Source organism: Trachypithecus francoisi, unplaced genomic scaffold, assembly GCF_009764315.1.
Source record: "Trachypithecus francoisi isolate TF-2019V2 unplaced genomic scaffold, Tfra_2.0 Lachesis_group0, whole genome shotgun sequence".
Lineage (NCBI taxonomy): Eukaryota > Metazoa > Chordata > Mammalia > Primates > Cercopithecidae > Trachypithecus > Trachypithecus francoisi.
Genome location: NW_022681453.1, coordinates 24895711 through 24917712, shown reverse-complemented (window position 1 = coordinate 24917712; position 22002 = coordinate 24895711). Strand labels below are relative to the sequence as shown.

The 22002-nt window shown below is 42.4% G+C and overlaps 1 protein-coding gene across 6 annotated transcripts in view; it reads left to right on the top strand.

Moving 5' to 3' along the window:
* ARHGEF3 (Rho guanine nucleotide exchange factor 3) overlaps positions 1-21343 on the top strand; it is a 346977-nt gene extending 325634 nt beyond the window's left edge. For 5 of the 6 annotated variants that reach the window (XM_033210186.1, XM_033210191.1, XM_033210187.1 and 2 more), the window contains 4 exons: positions 3302-3559; positions 11352-11522; positions 16355-16541; positions 19139-21343. In XM_033210186.1, the coding sequence (XP_033066077.1) occupies positions 3302-3559; positions 11352-11522; positions 16355-16541; positions 19139-19491 (969 nt within the window). In that variant the 3' untranslated portion in view covers positions 19492-21343. The remainder of the gene's footprint in view (positions 1-3301; positions 3560-11351; positions 11523-16354; positions 16542-19138) is intronic. The other variant, XM_033210193.1, reaches the window with a different exon arrangement.
* The last annotated feature ends 659 nt before the right edge of the window (positions 21344-22002 follow it).

Sequence of the window (22002 nt, the reverse complement as noted above, 5' to 3'; positions counted from 1 at the left end):
CTGGCATGGTGGTGTATGCCTGTAGCCCTAGCTACTTGAGAGGCTGAGGAGGGAGAACTGCTTGAGCCTGGGAAGAAGAGGCTGCAGTGAGTCATGATCATGCCACTGCTCTCCAGCCTGAGCGACAAAGCGAGACCTTGTCTCAAAAACAAAGAACTTCTTGGAACAAGTAATAATAGCTAGTACTTACTGATTCTTAATCAGAAGCCAAGCTCCATGCTACACCTTTTGTATGCTTTACCTCATTAAGGGAGAGAGGGACATTAGTATATACGTTTTGTAGGTGGAGACACTGAGGCTTGGAAGAGTCACTGACAGCTGTGTGAGTTAGGCTTTGAATCTGATTCTCCCTATTTCTGAGTCTGTCCTTTTTTCCAAGACAGAGTCTCGCTCTGTCGCCAAGGCTGTTCCTAAGAAAGACGCGATCTCAGCTCATCGCAACCTTTGTCTCCTGGGTTCAAGTGATTCTTGTGACTCAGCCTCCCAAGTAGCTGGGATTACAGGCATGCACCACTATGCCCAGCTAATTTTTATGTATTTTAATAAAGACGGGATTTTGCCACATTGCCCAGGCTGGCCTCAAACTCCTGACCTCGAGTGATCCACCCGCCTCAGCCTCCGAAAGTAATGTGATTACAGGCGTGAGCCACCGTACCCCATCTAGTCTCTTTAACTGCATTTTCACCTCTCACATTCTGAATGAGTGTCTGTATTTGAGAACCAGATCTTGTATATTCTTCACCCCGTGTAGTTAAAGATCACTTGGGGCCTTTCCTAGCTGGTGACTGAACCAGATAGCCTTTCAGGTCATGCCCAGGAAATGAGCACCCTGTCAGGTGAGAGCACAGGACCAGAGCCCCATTTGGTTGCCGTGGTAGCAGGGCAGCAGGATCACAGGGAGCAGTGACCCATCGGACAGTGAGCAGCAGTGTGGTCAAGGTTCCTCACTAGTTTACATCCGATGGTTACTGCTGATTTGTTTCTTCTAATGAAAACATTGGGCATTTCCAGATCTTTTTATAAGGTGAGGAAGTGGAAATTAAATGAAGAGGGCCGGAGGCCCTTTTTAATTAACTCTGAAAATCTAAATTACAAGCCACAGTACCACATCTGGGTTATCTCTTCGTGTGTGCACGTGCGTGTGTGTGCGCTTGTGTAAGTACCAATTATCATTACTTTAAAATAATAGCTAGTATTTACACAAATATAAGGTTGAGGGAAAAAATTTCTGCAACTCTTTAACACAAGTAGAGAATTTTAATAACAGGTAAGGAAGGTAGACATTTCCAAGGAATGTTAAGCTCAATAGTGAGCTTGTAAAATATTACTTTCCTGGTATCCTTTTTCTGCTTTCAGTCACTGAGGAAATAATTTCAATAAGAGGTGTAAAAGCAGCAGCAGAGTATTTGAAGTTTCAGATGCTACCATACTTTATGTTTTTTTGTTTTTTTTGTTTCTTTTTTTGAGACAGAGTCTCACTCTGTCGCCCAGGCTAGAGTGCAGTGGCGCGACATTGGCTCACTGCAACCTCTGCCTCCTGGGTTCAAGTGATTCTCCTGCCTCAGCCTCCTGAGTAACTGGGATTACAGGTGTGTGCCACCATGCCTGGCTAATTTTTGTATTTTTAGTAGAGACAGGGTTTCACCATGCTGGCCAGGCTGGTCTCAAACTCCTGACCTCGTGATCCACCCACCCCAGCCTCCCAGTGTGCTGGGATTACAGGCATGAACCACTGAGCCTGGCCGCCATACTTTATTTTTAAGCAATATTCCCAAACCATCAAATATTACCTAATCTTGTAATCCATTAAACATGCATTTATTTGTTCATTCAGAACACAGTGTCTGCCATATAGTAGGCCCAATGCAAAGTAGTGAGGATACAGAAATGAAAGACACTCTTGCCAGTGTCTTGCACTGAATCCCTCTAAAGAGCAGGTGTTACAGGGAATAGGGCTTCTTAGTACAAGAGAGAGAAACAAAAGCAGTTAGGCCATTGGCTGCATTTGATTGCTTCTGGCAACTTTCTGGAGGCTGATAGCTCTTAGATTAGAATGCCAAGGCAGAAAAAGTGGATGAGAAGCCTTTTCCGTTGAGTCTCTGACATGGTGTTTGCACAGTGTGAATAATGGAATATGTCAGAGAAATTAGCATTTTGCTGGAATGAAGGCAATGAAGGGTTAAATGTTCCAAAGTCTTTAAGCTTAAATTGTTCATTACATAGTATTGTGATGTTAACTGTTAGTGATAGCCAAAACTTGTTTCTGACCTGTCAGAACTAGTTTAAAAGATTTTTATGAATGCTTTCTGCATCTGATTTTTTAGTAATCATACTTTTGCTTTAACTTCTTGAGGCTCTTTATAATTGGGCGCCTTGGAATCAGGTAATCATAAACTAATGTTGACTCATATAGGTATTTGAGCCATGCAAAGGGCTGGGCTGTGGAGTATGACCCTTTGCCTCCTTTTTGTGCCCCTAAGTCTTCTAGATGAGTTTCTTATTAATAATTTCAAATGAAATCCTATGTTTTTTAAAATAAAGTAGGAGGCTTTTACGTGACTGGATATCTTTGGAAGGTTAGGAAAATTCTGAACTGTATGTACATGCAGTAATTTCACTTCTTTTGTTTCTAGTTTAGTGTATTAATCTGTTCTCACACTACTATAAAGAAATATCTGAAACTGGGTAATTTATAAAGAAAAGAGGTTTAACTGGCTCATGTTTTTGCAAGCTGTACAGAAAGCATGGCTTGCGGGGACCTCGGGAAACTTTCAGTCATGTCAGAAGCAGAAGCAGGCATGTCTTACGTGGCCAGAACAGGGGGAGGAGAGCAGCAGGGAGGTGCTACACACTTTTAAACAACCATATCTCCTGAGAACTCACTCACTATCACAAGACCAGCAAGAGGAAATCTGCCCCCATGATTCAATCACCTCCCAGCAGTTCTCTCCTCCAACATTGGGGATTACAATTCGACATGAGATTTGGGCGGGGACACAGATCCAAACCATATCACTTAAATTGGCAGAAAATGCAAACAAACTATGGTAAGAGTCTTAAGAAAGTAAACAGGCAATTAAGAAAATTACTTTGTGAAAGCAAGCCAGAGCCTAAGAAAACTGTCCACTGCCTGCCATGTTGAAGATTCCACTAGTTTCCTCCAAGCCATGCAGATAAAGGAATGTCAGCCAGACCCAGAGACAAGTTAGGTATTTGTTCAGCCCCAATAAATGATGCCACCTGTAGCCTCAGAGCTCAATTATTTTGATGTTCCAACCTTCTCTTTCTGTTTCCTTCTTAGCTCCCTTGCCTCAGCTCCTATGACAGCTACTGCAGCAATCAAGTAGCCGCCAAAGCTCTGCTGGACCACAAAAAGCAGGATCACCGAGTCCAGGATTTCCTACAGCGATGTTTAGAATCCCCCTTTAGCCGCAAACTAGATCTCTGGAATTTCCTCGATATTCCAAGAAGCCGTCTGGTAAAATACCCTCTGCTTCTCCGAGAAATCCTGAGGCACACACCAAATGATAATCCAGATCAGCAGCACTTGGAAGAAGCTGTAAGTTTGTCTGTTTCCTTCTCTCTCTTCTTGTTATTTCCACCATAATGGCTGGTGGATTGGGTCAGCGGGTGAATGGAAGAGTCCTTGGGTACTTAGTACTCAGGAATCTTGGGTTCCAGGCCTGGCACTGCCATCGTCCATGTTTTGATTTTACAAGTCACTTCTCCTCTCTCTGCCTCAGTTTCCTAAACTGTAAAATGCAGTGTTCACATGAAACACACGGTAAGGTCTCTTAGGCAGTAAAATTCTTGATTTTACATAGGTGACTCTAATCTGGTGTTACAGTTGCTGACTGAGGGACAAGACCTTTGTGTAGATGTTAAATTTTGTTTGGTTATAAAGTAATAAGTTGCCTTTTAGCCTAGCCCCAAACCTCATTTGTGAAGTGGACATCCATTCAAGATCTAGCTCCCTTTGGCCCCCAATTACAGTGGGTTGCCTTGTCAAACCTCCTGCTCACTAGTGGGATCCTCACTCAGCAAATGGTTATTGAGTGTGGGCCAGACATGGCTCATGCCTGTAATCCCAGCACTTTGGGAGGCTGAGGTGGGCAGATTACTTGAGGCCAGGAGTTCAGGACCAGCCTGGCTAAAAAAGCAAAACCCTGTCTCTACTAAAAGTACAAAAAAAATTACTGGGCAAGGTGGCATACGCCTATAATCCCAGCTACTCAGGAGGGTGAGGCACAAGAATCGCTTGAGCCCGGGAGGTAGAGGTTGCAGTGAGCTGAGATCATGCTTAAAAAAAAAAAAAGATTATTGAGTGTGGGCTGAGTAATCTGAGAAGTGAATATTTTTCCCTAGCAGCAATAGGAGACAAGGAAAAATGGGGTGCCTATCACGAGAATATTGTAAACTGTGAGCATTCCACCCAGAAAGCGCCATTCTGGTTGAAGTACTCTGCATGGTAGAGATGGCAGATGTCAGCCCATGGGGAGCGGGTGGCCTGAGCAAAGGTATAAAGAAATGACAGGACAGGTCGTGCCTGGGGAATATCATAGATCAGTTGGCCTGGGGTTAGGGGTCCTCTGAGAAAACAGCAGGAGAGAAGACAGAGGATATGGGTTCAGATCTGGTTATAGAGGTTTTTAAATATTTAAGAGATTTCTCCTTTGTCGTGCAATTAATTGAAGTTTGTTTTTGTTTGTTGGTTGGTTTCTAAGTAGCTAGGATTCAGGATTCAAATCCCAGCTCCATCATTTACAAGCTATGTGACCTTGGGCACATACTCTTGGTAGAATGGGGAACTGAGGAGGAAGAGACTGGTGATAAGGATGCAAGTTCGGAGGATGCTGTCTGGGTGTGAAAACCTGATCAAGGAGGTGGCAGTGGGGGATAGAGGCTAACAGATCATTCAAAGGGCTCATGTTCTGATGTAATCTGGGACAATAATAGAAGGAGGATATGCATAGGTAATTTGAAAATCAGAAGCCTTGGACCTGCTGAGCAAACAGCCTATTTCCTCCCAGATAGGAGTTTAATAATAAGTAGCAGTAACAACAATCATGGTAATAATTGCTGGCATTGAGTACCTAGTAAATCAACTTTATGTAATTTGCCTCATAGGTTATGTATCTCATTTAACCTCACAACAGCCTAGGAGATAGCTGTTCTTATTAGGGCCATTTTCCAGATGAGGCTTGGAGGGGTTAAATAGCTCGCCTGGGTCCACAGCCAGCAAGTGATGCAGTTGATGTTCAAACCCCGTCAGTGTAGACTCCAAATCCTGTGCCCTTCTACTTCTTTATGATTCTATACCTTGATGCAGGAAGCCTGCCCACTACTTTGAGTTTCTGTTGCCTTTATAATTGCAGAGAGTTGTCTGGTCACCATCCTCACCGGTGCAGAACTGGGCTGGGTGCCTCCAGGTAGGATAGAAAAGAATAATAAAGGACCCTCTTCTGATTCATGAGGTATTCAATGTACCTGGTAGGCCCAACACACAGAGATCAGGCCCGCAGTCCAGCACAGATCGGGGACACAGGCACTGGGTTGAGGCCCATCTCACTTCATCATGTCTGTTTTTTTATTACTGGGAAGAGTTCGATAGAGTTGCCTCCTCTCCGTATTTCATCCCAGCAAGTGTGTGGTCTGCAGGAATAAAAACAACAGGGAGCATGAGCTACTCAAAGTCATGACTTTTTTGAAGCATGGGAGCCTGTTCTGAGTTACTGTAAAGATTTTTTTTTTAATATGGAGCATGAAAGAATACTGTTCTGTTTTTAAAAAAAAAATACCCAGTGAGCTAAAGTTTGAATTTAAAAACAGATAAGAATGTGATTGTGTGTAATATAAAATGATGTGCTAGTAACCAGTTTCCCTAGTGCATAAAGTATGAAGCCATTTTCAAAAGTTGACTCTGCACCTAGTTATTCAGGCAGATCTGTGCATGAAACATGGTATACCTGCATTTGAAAATGTCTGCAAAGCAAGTCTTCCAAATGCCTACTTACACAGTATACGCACAGGATTTTTTTTCCCCTCTTTACAAAATCCTCGTAGCATTACCCTAGATGAACAGAATTATTTAGCCCTGTACTCTTGGGTGCACTATGAATGTTTGATAAACATAAAACCCATAGCACCAATATAGCTTGACAAATATCCGCTGAATAAATTTCCCATCAATGAAAGGGGAAAAATCAGAGAGTGCTAAGTAAATTGCTTCCGTTCCAAGGGAGTTGATTGCATTCAGACCTATGATTAGATCTAAAAAGAGGTCTTGCCTTTAATGCAGTGCCTAAACTACCACATCTTTATTAGAATTTCTTAATAATGCTTTGAGCGTTGATAAAAAATTTTTCCCAAAAGAGAACTTCTTAAAATAGGAGTTTGGATATTCAGATATTCCAGAGAACTTGGTCATTTAATGTTTTAAATTCTAAAGATTTTTCGGCCAGAAAATGATCCTGCAGAGCATCCCTTCCCCCCACCCACCACTATTTCTCAACTCCTAAAAAAAAAAAAAAAATCACTGAAATAAGTGGGAAAAACAGTCCTGCTTTTGATGCAACAGCCATGAAGACTGCTATTCTTGGTTCATGGCAGGAGCCAATGAGTATCATGGCACAAGGAACCAGACAGTGAAGGCTTTCAGAGTCCACTTTGAGGATGATAAGTCCAGCACGTGTGCGCTTAATCTCTGTACTGTTACCAGGTATCTCTCATCATCTCCCTTTACCAGTCCCTTCCTTCAGTTTGAACCCAGTGAGAGATACAACAATAAATTTAATTTAAATGCACAACTACTGTGACTGTTGTCTGGGTAATGGCAGCCTGCTGTATGTAACTTTATGCCTCCCTGAAATTCTACAAAATAAATCTCTCTCAAGAACCAATGCAGAGGCCGGGAGCAGTGGCTCATGCCTATAATCCCAGCACTTTGGGAGGCCAAGGCGGGCGGATCACCTGAGGTCAGGAGTTCAAGACCAGCCTGACCAACATGGAGAAGCCCCCGTCTCTACTAAAAATACAAAATTAGCCTGGCATGGTGACACATGCCTGTAATCCCAGCTGCTCAGGAGGCTGAGTCAGGCGAATTACTTGAACCCAGGAGGTGGAGGTTGCAGTGAAGCAAAATTGTGCCATTGCACTCCAGCCTGGGCAACAAGAGCAAAACTCAGTCTCCAAAAAAAAAAAAAAACCAATGCAGAGCGATAAGACCCTCATGATATTCAGGTAGATAGAAATACAAAACATTATTTTTAATAAATGAAAGCAGACCCACAGTTACTATTATAAATGTATACATAGAACATGGAATGAGAACACTGATTGTTTCCATTGTTCTATCTCTGTTTTTCAAACACCAGCAAAAGAAGCAGTATTTGAAACTAATCATAGCTGCATAAGGAACTGCCATGGCATTTGAGTTTATTAATCTTCATGTGATATGCCAGCTGTTCAGTTCCTGAGTTAAATTAGGAAATGAACACATATTTATGACTATAGTGCATCTTCTTTCTGGTTTCCTGGATACTTGTAGGCAACTCAGAAAATTGACTCAAGTGCTGATTAATTCCAGCTGTCCAGGTACATCTGGTCACAGTTAACTGATAAGTCACAGCGACTAATGCTGAGGTCTTTAATAGTAAGGAAAAAGCATGGATTTCATTACATATTGTAAAATATGGAAAGGTAAAAAGATAAAGTAGACATAACACAGTTGCTCAGATACCTCCCATTTGTTTTAAGCTTCTTGAAGGCAGGAATCCTCTCATTTCTGTGAATGCTACCACTTAGTCTAACATGGAACAGGTTCTCAGTAAACATTAAATTAATTTGAAGGATGAGTCATGGCTTTAGTATATTTTGTGAAATTATTTTGTCTTGAAAGTAATAGTGAAAATCAGTCATTTTTGAAAACCAAGAAAGGAAAAAAGAAACTAAGAAAGTATACCAAAGTGTTCTGCTATTTATTGTTTTATGTTAATAAAACTCAAATTACTTTTATAGAATTTATATTTAATATTAGGTTGACGTCAAAGGCCAAAAAGCTTCTTCTGTAACACTAAAGAGCCTATATTTTTTAAAATAAGGATTTCTTTTTTAAATCAAAGTAGTGAGTGCTACCACCACAATTTGAGAAATAGAGAAAAGAATAAAGAAATCTTTGAAACTTTTGGCCAGGTGCGGTGACTCATGCCTGTAATCCCAGCACTTTGGGAGGCCAAGTCAGGTGGATCATGCGGTCAGGAGTTTGAGACCAGCCTGGCCAACATGGCAAAAGCCTGTCTCTACTAAAAATACAAAATTTAGCTGGGTGTGGTGGCAGGTGCTTGTAGTCCCAGCTACTCAGGAGGCTGAGGCAGGCGTATCACTTGAATCCAGGAGGCAGAGGTTGCAGTGAGTCAAGATCGTACCATTGCACTCCAGCCTGGGTGACAAGAGCAAGACTCTGTCTCAAAAAAAAAAAAAGAAAGAAAAAATATTTGAAACTCTTTTTTTTTTTTTTTTTTTTTTTTTTTTTTGAGGCGGAGTCTCGCTCTGTCGCCCAGGCTGGAGTGCAGTGGCCAGATCTCAGCTCACTGCAAGCTCCGCCTCCCAGGTTTACGCCATTCTCCTGCCTCAGCCTCCCGAGTAGCTGGGACTACAGGCGCCCGCCACGTCGCCCGGCTAGTTTTTTTTGTATTTTTAGTAGAGACGGGGTTTCACCGTGTTAGCCAGGATGGTCTCGATCTCCTGACCTCGTGATCCGCCCGTCTCGGCCTCCCAAAGTGCTGGGATTACAGGCTTGAGCCACCGCGCCCGGCCTTGAAACTCTTAATAGCTACAGAAATGTACAGATTATGCTCTCTCCATAGGATATATTCACCAAACTTCAGCTGAAAGCTGTAAGATCTTCTGTCAAACTTGTGTGGAAGTACAAAAGTTATAACTGAGTAACAGTTTTTACCCAGTTGCTTTTGGCAGACAATATCATTTTACTGGCATATGAAAAAATAATCACTTGGCCAGACGTAGTGGCTCATGCCTGTAATCCTAGCATTTTGGGAGGCCAAGGCAGGCAGATTGCTTGAGTCCAGGAGTCAGAGACCAGCCTAGGCAACATAGCAAAACCCCATCTCCATGAAAAATGCAAAATTTAGCCAGGCATGGTGGCATACACCTGTGGTCCCAGCTATCAGGAAGCTGAGGTGGGAGGATCACTTCAGCCCAAGAGGCAGGGGTTGCAGTGAGCTGAGATGGCTCCACTGCACTCCAGCCTGGGCGACAGAATGAGACCCTGGCTCAATGAAAGAAAAAAAGAAAAATAATTACTTAACAATCCTAGATAGAATTTATTACTATTTTAAGACATGATAACTTCTGACTGAGCAAAGGCCTCTTTTGGAACCTTGCTTTTCAGAGATTGACTTTTCTTTTAAGTAAATGTGACGAAGAAGAAGACTTATCAACATTTTCCATCTGTTAAGTACTTTTCAGTTACCACCACAAGAACGATGGGACTGTAGGTCTTTTCACTTTTAGGAGACAGAGAATCCTGCTAAGGAAATCATTATTTTGCCTCTGATTGGTGTCATGGAGTTTTTTATTTTTTTGAGATGGGGAGTCTTGCTCTGTCGCCCAGGCTCTAGTGCGGTGGGGTGATCTCGGCTCACTGCAACCTCTGCCTCCCAGGTTCAAGTGATTTTCACACCTCAGCCTCCCAAGTAGCTGGAATTACAGGTGGGCACCACCTCACCTGGCTAATTTTTTTTTGGTATTTTTAGTAGAGACAGCATTCACCATGTTGGCCAGGCTGGTATGGAACTCCTGACCTCAAGTGATCTGCCTGCCCTGGCTTCCCAAAGTGTTGGGATCACAGACATGAGCCACTGCGCCCGGCCTGGTGTCACTGAGTTTTGCTCAACTAACTTCTCATCCCTTTTCTAGCGTTTTATAACATTTAGATATATTCATATGACAGAATGACCAACACATCAGAATAAATATCCACTGACCACATCTCAGGCAGTACTCTTGTTTTTGTATTGACAACATTGTATCCACCATCACTTTGGAATCTTCTGCCCAAACTTACTCACTCACATGTGCTCTAGACCCTGGATGTGAGTGTATTTATGCAGACTATCCCCATCATTATACTGGTGTCTTTTTTCCCATTATTTTTTCTCTGTTCTTTATAAACGTTTATATTATATCATTGAAAAAGATATCCAGGCCAGGCGCGGTGGCTCACACTTGTAATCCCAGCACCTTGGAAGGCAGAGGTGGGTGGATCACTTGAATTCAGGAGTTCGAGACCAGCCTGGGCAACATGGTAAAAACCCATTTCTACTAAAAATACAAAAATTGGCCAGGCGCGGTGGCTCATGCTTGTAATCCCAGCACTTTGGGAGGCCGAGGCAGGCAGATCACAAGGTCAAGAGATTGAGACCATCCTGGTCAACATGGTGAAACCCTGTCTCTACTAGAAATACAAAAAATTAGCTGGGCGTGGTGGTGCTTATAGTCCCAGCTACTCAGGAGGCTGAGTCAGGAGAATCACTTGAACCCAGGAGGCGGAGGTTGCAGTGACCTGAGATCATGCCACTGCACTCCAGCCTGGCGACAGAGTGAGACTCCGTCTCAAAACAAACAAAAAGTACAAAAATTAGTTGGATGTTGTGGCAGACACCTGTAATCCCAGCTACTCAGGAGGCTGAGGCAGAAGAATCGCTTGAACCTGGGAGGCAGAGGTTGCAGTCAGCCGAGATTGTGCTATCTCACTCCAGCCTGGGCAACAAGAGGGAAACTCCATATCAGGGAAAAAAAAAAAAAAAAAAAAAAAAAAATTCAAACTATTTGTTCAAACCCAATTTGCAAATATTGTTCGTACATTAGATTGAGTACATATAGAGAGATGTTGAAGCTATTAATTGTGTCACATCCTCAAAGACAGTCCCTCTTTTGGACTGTTACATTCTGCTTTGTTTTCTCTGGTTAGCCAATTTTTTTATATGGCTACATTTTCAACATTGTGAGCATGTTTTAAGAAATGTGCAGCCTGGAGCTCAATAGGTATCCCTTCCTCCCAGATAAAATTATTCATCAATATTAGTTTATGTATAATATAAATATCTTTCTATGTGTACAAATAAATGTGTGTGTTTGTGTACAGATGGACAGATAGATGCAGTATAAAGAAAGTATTTATGTTTTTTTTTCCTCTTTTCCCAAAGTAGCAACTTAGGTAACAGAATTAGATCCAGGTGTGTCCTGGTGTCCTTCTAGGCTGAGCCCCTAAGACTTGGTAGGAATAGTTTGCTACTTTCCTCCATACTTAATTTTCCTCTTTGTTTCCATAGATAAATATCATTCAGGGAATTGTGGCAGAAATCAACACCAAGACTGGCGAATCTGAATGCCGCTATTATAAAGAGCGACTTCTTTACTTGGAAGAAGGCCAGAAAGACTCCCTGATCGACAGCTCTCGAGTCTTGTGTTGTCATGGTGAACTGAAGAACAATCGGGGCGTGGTAAGTAGTTACTCCCTTTAAGCAGTCTCATCCTCCTCCCCTATCCCTAATTCATTTGATGTGGAGCCTCCTCTTACAATTTCTTCCCTATCTAGGGTCATGTTCTTTTTTTTTTTTTTTTTTTTTGAGATGGAGTCTTGCTTTGTCACCCAGCCTGGCTCACTGCAACCTATGCCTTCCCAGGTTCAAGCAATTCTTGTGCCTTGGCCTCCCAAGTAGCTGGAACTGCAGGTGCACACCACCACGCCCAGCTAATTTTTGTACTTTTTTAGTAGAGACAGGGTTTCACCATGTTGGGCCAGGGTGGTCTCAAACTCCTGAGCTCAAGTGATCCGCCCACCTTGGCCTCTCAAAGTGCTGGAATTACAGGCTTGAGCCACCGTACCTGTCCTTCATTCTTTTAAACAAAAATTGCTTTTCCAGTGTCATTTATATCACAGGACCACGTGTATGTATATATATATATATATATTCATTCATATTTTGTAATGTTAAGGATCAGTACATATTCAGAAAGAATTTTGGAAACCAACATAGGGTTGCCAGCTGTTTATTTTGTCTGATCATGACTTTGAAAAACAAATGCAGAATAGTTAACATCTCTCACTTTGATTTCAGAAAATAAAGGATGATCTTAATAAGATGTTAGAAGGATTTAATCGCAGAAAAACAGTCTTCAGCTGAATGCATTTAACTTATTTATTGTGGATTGGGACCCATCCACAGACTGGCATTTTGAAACCAGTTTTTTTAAAATAACAACCTATCTTCTATTGGTTGCACATTTAGCTTTGACCTATAGATACCCATTTCCTGGCTTTTATTCCCAAGTGGATACCAATGGTTCCTCTTCTGCTATCATAGCAACTGTGCATATCTCCCTTGGAGCACTTAATATAGTGAGTTGCAATTCTCCATTTGTCTGTCAGTATATTCCATTATACCATGTTATTTTGGTGGGAGGACTGTGTTTTGTCAACCTTAGAATCTATTATGGGGACCTGGCACATACTGGGTGTTTTTAAACAATGGGTCTCTTTAAACAATGAATGAATGCTTGTTTAAAGAGAAAGATGAATTTGAATTATATGAGAGTTCAAAATTCATTTAGCTCACCAAGCTATTTGTATGTATAGCCAGTAGAAATTTTGTGTGTGTGTGTGTGTTTAAATTTCTGTGTTGAGATAACCATTGGGAGAGAGACTCTGCATTTTGATTGTATTTCATCTTCAGTATCTAGCCAACCCTTAGAATGAAAGCCAAAACTAGATTGAAGGGTTCTTAATAAAGTTTTGATAATTCAAGGGACATCCGTTTAGCCTAGACTGAGCAGGCATGGAAATATTACTTGAAATCAGTGAATACATGTTATAACCCATTATCAGGGATGCTGTGGATCCAGCCAGTGCATGGTACAGTGGGGGTAATGAGGCCTATCAAGTCTGTTGCTTGAAGACGTGTGTCTGTGGGACTAGGGAGTTACTGATTGCTAGAAAGCTGCATTCTGTTTCTTGCTTATTTTCAGAAAGTACCTGTGGACTTCTAGTATCTGACACCAAGCTCCTTGAACGTTCTTTCTAGGAAGCCCAATGAGAAATAGGAAAATGCACTACTCCACAGGGTGTAAGCCTATTATATTTCTGTACATCAGTCAAGGACTGAGAACTCTCTGGTTAGATGTGCCTAGGGCATAAAGATAAACTCTAGTTTTTATTGCAGGCAGATGTTTGAGAACAAAGATAGTTGGGGTGGGAGGCTTGTGGGGTTTTTTTCCCCCAGTAGAGTTGTAAAAGTCATTGTGAATGGCCGGGCTCACGCTTGTAATCCCAGCACTTTTGGGAGGCTGAGGCAGGCAGATCATGAGGTCAGGAGATCGAGACACCATCCTGGCTAACACGGTGAAACCCTGTCTCTACTAAAAAATACAAAAAAAATTAGCCGGGCGTGGTGGCGGGCTCCTGTAGTCCCAGCTATTCGGGAGGCTGAGGCAGGAGAATGGCGTGAACCCGGAAGGCGGAGTTTGCAGTGAGCCGAGTTTGTGCCACTGCACTCCAGCCTGGGCGACAGAGCAAGACCCCATCTCAAAAAAAAAAAAAAAAAAGTCATTGTGAATAAAGTCTTGGGTCAGAAAAAAACCACAGTAGTTTGAGGGCAGGAAGGAGCTGAGACCAATAAGAAATTATCAGTGAACATTCATAAATGACTTTTTTGTTTGTTTGTTTTTTGAGACATTGTCTCGCTCTGTTGCCCAGGATGGAGTGCAGTGGCACGATCTTGGCTCACTGCAACCTCCACCTCCCGGGTTCAAGCAGTTCTCGTGCCTCAGCCTTCCAAGTAGCTGGGATTACAGGCACCCACCACCATGCTTGGCTAATTTTTGCATTTTTAGGAGAGATGGGGTTTCACCATGTTGGCCAGGCTGTTCTTGAATTCCTCACCTCAAGTGATCCATCCACCTCAGCCTCCCAAAGTGCTGGGATTACAGGAGTGAGCCACTGTGCCCAGCTGAGTTGTATTTTTAAAAGGTTGCCCAGACAGTCTCAGCCCACCTTGGCTAGAAGGTTAATAGAAGTAGAAACAGTGTAAAAATCTGATTATCCCAAATGCTGTACATTAAAACAATCCCCAAAAGAAAATTCTTAACAGATTATTTCCACAACTACCACACCAAAAAGCCTTTAACTTGGTTATTTTGTGCTTTATCCTGTTTTTCAGTCTTCTTAAATATACATTTTATTCCCTCTAGCCAAGATGGTTGGGTTTTGTTTCTGTTTGTGTGTGTTTGGGAGGTAGTAGGGATAGGGGTGGGAGACCTATGGGTTTCTTTTCTCCCAAATTTAAAATGATCTAATAATATTGAATGTGCTTCCATTATCCCAAGTCAAAATTCTAATCCAAAGTTTTTAATTCAGTTCCCATTTTTGTTTTAGATTCAGGGGGTATATGTGCAGGTTTGTTACAAGGATATACTGCATGGTGCTGAGAATGGGCTTCTATTGATCCCATCACCCAGATAGTGAACATAGTACTCGATATGAAGTTTCAGCCCTTGCCCCTCTCACTCCCTCTTGCCTTTTAGAGTCCCCAGTGTCTGTTGTTCCTATATTTATGCCCATGTGAACCCAAGATTTAGCTCCCACTTACAAGTGAGAACCTCTCCTCTTCTGGTCTCTCCCCTTTAAGACCGCTGGATTGACATTCCCAAATATTTCCACCAGAAAGCTAGAACCTAGTTGTAAAGTTGTGGATATTTTCACTTCAGTTCCTAAGCATTTCCAAACTGTGAGAAGAGTCTGGCACTTAGCATTGAATGGAGCAAATTTATCCCAACTCCACCAAGCACACCTGCTTTCATAATGGGGCCTAAAACAAGCCTTCATTTTTGCAATTTTCTTTTTGCCCACATCACACACATCAGTTGTCAACTTTTCTCTTCAGAGAACCAAGGTTCTGATGAACTTAACTGAGAAGGAAAATGTTGATCTTTTTTTTTTTTGAGACAGAATTTGCTCTTACCTCCCAGGCTGGAATACAATGGCCTGATCTCAGCTCACTGCAACCTCCACCTCCTGGGTTCAAGCAATTCTCCTGCCTCAGCCTCCTGAGTAGCTGGGATTATAGGCACCCGCCACTGCACCCGGCTAATTTTTGTATTTTTAGTAGAGATGGGGTTTCACCATGTTGGCCAGGCTGGTCTCGAACTCCTGACCTTAGGTGATCCACCCACCTTGGCCTCCCAAAGTGCTGGGACTAGAGGCGTGAGCCACCCCACCCAGCCTGATGATCTTTCTTTGTGGCTGTGGCTGCATACTCTGGTTCCCTCAGGAATGAGCAGTCTTCTGATTTGGAGTTCCTGGATAAAGCTGATAATGACTCTGTGGTTGAAGGAACAAATGTTTTTTATGGGTTTGGAAAGCAAAGATTAATATGAGCTTTGATATACCAGTCTCATTTTTTATAGACTATTTGTAATTTTGATGTTTTAGAATTTTTTTTTTTTTAATTTTCGGAGACAGTCTCGCTCTGTCACCCAGGCTGAAGTGCAGTGGTGTGATCTCGGCTCACTGCAACCTCTGCCTCCTGGGTTCCAACAATTCTCCTGCCTCAGCCTCCCGAGTAGCTGGAATTACAGGCGCACCGCCCCCCCCCCCCCCCCACCAACCTCGCCTGGCTAGTTTTTGTATTCTTTTTATTTTTTTAGATGGAGTCTTGCACTGTCGCCCAGGCTGGAATGCAGGCATGAGCCATGGCGCCCGGCCTAGTTTTTGTATTTTTAATAGAGATGGGGTTTCACCATATTGGCCAGGCTGGTCTCGAACTCCTAACCTCAAGTGATCTGCCCACCTCAGCCTCCCAAAGTGCTAGAATGACAAGTGTGAGCCACCACGTCTGGCCTGCTTACTTAGAATTATATTGAGTAATAAAACCAAAGCCAAGAGAGTGCTAACTTTTTTTCCCTTCATTGCCCTCTTGATTCTATTTCCCTTTCTCTTTTTTTTTTATAGGAGCGGGGCAGATATGTCTGTACAAGTTGTGAATTGCAATATGAATAGGGCCCCCAAAGTTGGCAACCCTGGCTGCAGATATCTGTAGGCAGAAGGGCTTTCTCCACTGAGTCCCTAGGGAGGTGCTTCTACAGGAAGGGCAGTGGACATATCTGGAAGTGCCTCCATCATGCCCAACTTTGGTTCTCCTGGAGGTAGATTTGAACCTAGGAGTTCATAATCCAGTGTGAACCTAGTACCTGGGGACCTCTCTATCCACAGAGGTCCACATATCAACCACTCATTACATTATTGCTTAGTGAAAGCCTGTGGATTTTTTTCTTCTAGAAACTGCATGTTTTCCTGTTCCAAGAAGTGCTTGTGATCACTCGAGCCATCACCCACAATGAGCAGCTTTGCTACCAGCTGTACCGTCAGCCAATCCCTGTGAAGGACCTCCTGCTGGAAGACCTCCAGGACGGAGAAGTGAGGCTGGGTGGCTCCCTGCGAGGGGCATTCAGCAACAACGAGAGAAGTATGGATGGCAGTCGGGGTTGACATGTTGAACGTTTTTGGCTGTGGTAGTTTGGAGTGAGTGGGCAGCTGGTGGAAAGAGAAAAGCCAGTCTTGAAGTCAAACTGCATTTGAATGCTGTCTCATCACTTCCTGATTATGTACTTTGTTTAGCCCCTGTGATTCTCAGTTTCTCATCTCCAAAATGGAAATGCATACGTACCTCCTTCATAAGATTGTTATAAGGATTTAGTAAGATACTCCAAGTGAACCTGTCTGCACATCGTTAGTGCTCCTTAAGTTCCCTTTCTCTGTCTTTTTCCATTGGATAAAAACATGCTTAAAACCAGATAGTCCCTACGTGGATACCATTTGCATTATGGTGGGTTTTGCAGTTGAACTGGTAGACTTGTCCCTAAAGAGACATAAGAATGGTCAACTGGAATGTGGGTTCATCTGTAACATTACTCAGTGGGCCTAATTTAAGACTTCATAAACGAATTAATTAAAAGAAGCCAAGATAGCAATATCTATCGAGTATCTAACATGATACTCAGTGAAACAAGCAGGTAACTTCCTTCCCCTATGGAGCTTGCATTGTGATGGAGGAGAAAGATGATAAGCAAATGAATACTCTTAAGTGTTGTTAAGAAAACTTAAAACCCAGTAAGGGAATAGGAAGGGATAGCAAAAGGAGGTCTGTTTTATTTTTATTTATGTATTTTTTTGAGACAGAGTCTTACTCTGTTACCCAGGCTGGTGTGTGGTAGCATGATCTCGGCTCACTGCACCCTCTTCCTCCTGGGTTCAAGTAATTCTTGTGTCTCACCCTCCCAAGTAACTGGGAATACAAGCGCGGGCCACCACACCTGGCTAATTTTTGTATTTTCAGTAGAGACGAGGTTTTGCCATGTTGGCCAGGCTGGTCTCGAACTCCTGGCCCCAAGTGATCCACCCACCTCAGCCTCCCAAAGTGCTGGGATTACAGGCCCCCAGGCCCCACCTGGAGGTCTGTTTTAAATGAAATAGGGAACACTTCTTTGAGAAAGTAACCTTTGAGCTTCCTGGGTTAACATAGGCATCATACTGTCAAAGTAATTAGTATGTACTGCCTTCTACCTACTGATCAATCCCTCTACCCTAGGAGTAGGAGTAGTAGAAATAAGAGCTTATGTTTCTTGAGTATTGACTATGTGCCAGGCATTTTATAAGCATTTACATTTATTCCTCATAACAACCATATAAAGTAGGTTCTTGTTTTCTTCATTTTACAAGTTAGGAACTAAGATACAGAGGATTTAAGGTACTTGCCCAAGATCAAAGGGTGGAGCCTAAATTTGAAGGACAGAGATTAGCTTCTAGACGAAGATGGCTAGCAGTAAAACATTTTGGCCTCCTTTCCCTCTGTTCCTTAGCCTCTAAGCCATTGGAAGTGGTGATGGTTCCCAGTCTACTGGCTGCAGGATTAGTGCAAAGGGACGGACTGCAGATGTTTCTGTGAACCAAGCATTGCATGTGGCACACAAGGCCCATTAAATGTCCATTATATTGTTGTTATTAGATTAAATAGGCCAGGCATGGTGGCTTACACCTGTAACCCCATCTTTTTGGGAGGCTGAGGTGGGTGGATCACCTGAGGTCACCAGTTCGAGACCAGCCTGACCAACATTGCAAAACCCTGTCTCTACTAAAAAAATACAAAAATTAGCCAGGCGTGGTGGTGCGTGCCTGTAATCCCAGCTACTTGGGAGGCTGAGACAGGAGAATCACTTGAACCCAGGAGGCAGAGGTTGCAGTGAGCGAAGATTGTGCCACTGCACTCCAGAGCAAGACTCCGTCTCAAAAAAAAAAAAAGATTAAATGAAATGTCTTCCATATTGTGGACTACCATTTCTTTTATATGCAGATAGCTCCTGTTGAGGTAATTAAAATGTAATTTCATTTGACAATGAAACCAAGTTTGTCTACATATATCTTCTCCATCATTGAATACTAAGTGTATAGATACTCTCTTGGAGAAACATGGGCATGTTTTAATATTAAAAAGAGCCTCTTAAACTGAAAAAAAGCTCTAGCTTGGTCTACTTGTTGAAATGACAGATTATGAAACCCACTTTTAGATCTACTGAATCAGAATCTCTCAAAAAGGGCCTGGGGATTTATTTTTATTTGTTTATCTTTATTTTTTGAGAAAAGGTGTCACTATATTGCTCAGGCTGATCTCAAACTCCTGGACTCAAGCAGCGCTCCCACTTCAGTCTCCTGAGGGCATCTGTCTTTTTCACAAGTTCTCACCCAAGGGATTTTGTTATGCAGCCAGATTTGGTCACCAGTACTCTGGGCTCCCCTGAATCACTTAACTTTGTCGTTGCAAGATGATCTCCACCTGCTGGTTTCTGAGATAAATGAGGGCAGCTGAACGCTAGACCTGTGTCAGCCCCAACTCCCTGATGGTGACTGCAGGGTGGAGCTGAGCCATGTCCCAGTTCAGTGGGAAACGTTTTGTTATCAGCAATACCTGCCATGGATTCTGGGGTTTAGTGTCACTACGTGTGTTCTCGTTGGCCTGAGGAAGGATCTGTCCATTGACTTTGTTTTTCATGTGCTTTTCCCTTCTAGTTAAAAACTTCTTCAGAGTCAGTTTCAAAAACGGATCCCAAAGTCAGACCCACTCGCTACAAGCCAATGACACCTTCAACAAACAGCAGTGGCTTAACTGTATTCGTCAAGCCAAAGAAACAGTTTTATGTGCTGCCGGGCAAGCTGGGGTGCTTGACTCCGAGGGATCATTCCTAAATCCCACCACTGGGAGCAGAGAGCTACAGGGAGAAACAAAACTTGAACAGATGGACCAATCGGACAGTGAGTCAGACTGTAGTATGGACACGAGTGAGGTCAGCCTCGACTGTGAGCGCATGGAACAGATAGACTCTTCCTGTGGGAACAGCAGGCATGGTGAAAGCAACGTCTGACAGAAGCATGCGCATTTCGGAAAGCAGGCCTGCGTCTTACCTGTACAGTATTTGCATTCCGCAGATGGAACGGTTTGGAGAAGCACTTTTTCATACTTTCGTGAAAATATACATGTTGACCCAGTCTCTTGTATCTGTACCTTTGTCCCTAGTACTGTAACTGCCAGTCTGTCTGTGTAAGCTGGAATCTGTGGCAACTATTACCCTGTGTTGTATTTCACAAGTGTCTGGATGGATGGAGAGGTACTCAAACAAGTTACTTTCAATTGTCCTGCTGGATTTTAAAAAAAACAGAAAAAGAATCTCGAAACTACTGTTTTATATAGATTGCTTGAAGAGTCCTTCCTCTTGTGCTTCTGTAGCACTTTCCCAGCTCTTAGATGTGGTAGCTGAAGGCACAGAATTTAGAGGGCCTTGAAAATAGGGCATGAGGAAGTCACCTGTGTATCGGGATGGTATTAGAGAGAGAATCAGGAAAGACCAACTCATGAAGTGAACTTGGTTTGATTTTATTCAACTAGAAAGCTTGAAAACATCCCTGGGGATTCTGAAGGCTTAATTTTGCAAAGGAGGACGCACTGTCTGAACCTTGCAACTTCATCCAGTGCAAGTTTGATGCAAGAATGTATTAGGACATAAAATAGAGGCTGACCTTAAAAAGGGCCAGGACAAAAGCAGCTGCCAGCTCTGAATCTTTAACTGAAATGCACATGGCACCAGGAGGTGTCTCTCATAGTTGGTTGCTAGCCTAAAACATCAGAATAGAACCCAAATGGCCTAAGAAAGCCTTCCAGGATAACAAGAAGGCCCTGTCTTCATTGTGTTTCATCTGCCTAGGCCTACTCATATTTTAGAGAATGAATGAAGCAACAAGGGAGAGAGACCATGACTCTATCGATGACACTGTTTATAGATACACAGGAGAGGAAGAATTTGGAATGAAAAGCACTTCGTCAGAACCTTGTGTGGGAGCCACTGAGAGTAAAGCAAGGCTGAGAAAGACCAGAGCCTTGGGCTTTCCTGCTCTGCTTTTGGGTTGTCAGTTTGCCATCTCTGGTTCTGTGCTATAATCAGAATTGTAATTATGTTCTCCAGAGGCCAATTTCATTAACTCTGATGAATTAGGATCAGCTAGCCACATTAGTAACCTCTTTGTCCAGCTTTGATTTACAGTGCAGGGTAAAGTGCAGACCTTAAAAAAAGCGAAGTACCTAGAAGAGCTCCCTGCAAGTGTAAATATTAAGGATGACCTGTGCAAAATTATACCCACACCAGCACTAGTGGTAATTATTCTAAATTATTGCCAAAAAGTTTTTCTTTAATCTTCTGTCTTTCAAGTTTACAGAAAAGAAAGTAAGTGCATTGATGTCATTTTATTATGTACATATATCATGTGCATTCAAAGAAGCTGTGTGACAGGATATATCAATATAAAAACAAGGTATATACTTCATTATTTTTTAAAAACAAGGATATTGTGGTCAGTTTTACCCTATAAAACATATTTCTGAATTTATAGATCTTAAACATGGTGAATTTTTTCTATTACAAGTTTATTTAAAACTGCTTTATTTCTCAAGTTGTTATTGATACAGCAAGTGAACCTGCTGAAGACAGAAGCAGAGGAAAGCCAAGAACAGCCTTTTAATGGTGAAGAAAAGAATGAATGATTCTTTGTAGGAGCCATCAGCCACTTTTAGGAGCCATCAGCCAGAGTGGTGGGAAAAGAGGTTTGTCAAGTGTTGGCCTATGGGAAGAAAGTCAATGAATGTTTTTTTGAAATGAATGTTTTTGTATAATGGCCTTAAACTTTTCTGGAAATATTTCAAATAAATTACATTATTAAGTCATCCTCCAAGTGTACAGTGTTTGTCCTACAAACAAAATAACAGGTTTCAGCTGTGTTCCTGGGGAGGTTCTTTCTGAAATTTTTGTTTGTGGTTCCTGAATACAAACTTTAAAATAGGGTGCAGATTGATATAAATGCTTTTCTTTGATCTATCAAAACTTTCACAGAACTCGTTTTTTTTTCTTTCTTTTAAAACAGGGTCTCACTCTGTCACCCAGGCTGGAGTGTGGTGGTGTGATCATAGCTCACTGCAACCTCAAATTCCTGGGCTTACGCAATACTCCTACCTCAGCCTCCCAAGTAACTGGGATTACAGGTGCACATCACCACATCTGGCTAATTTTTAAATTTTTTGTAAAGATTGAAGTCTCACTACGTTGCCCAGGCTGGTCCTGAACCCCCTGGCCTCAAGTGATCCTTCTGCCACAACCTCCTAAAGTGTTGGGATTACAGGCATAATCCACTGAGTCTGTACAATAACTCATAATTCTAAAATCTATTTTCTCAAGCATTCTCTTTTCATTCACTTACTTATGTGTTCACTTTTAATAACTATCTGGAATCCATACTATGTATAAAGTCAAGTGATAAGTCATAGGTGTTACAGAAAAGAAATGTAGAATCTCACTGCTAATATAGGTAACTGTTGAGGAACTTGAGGC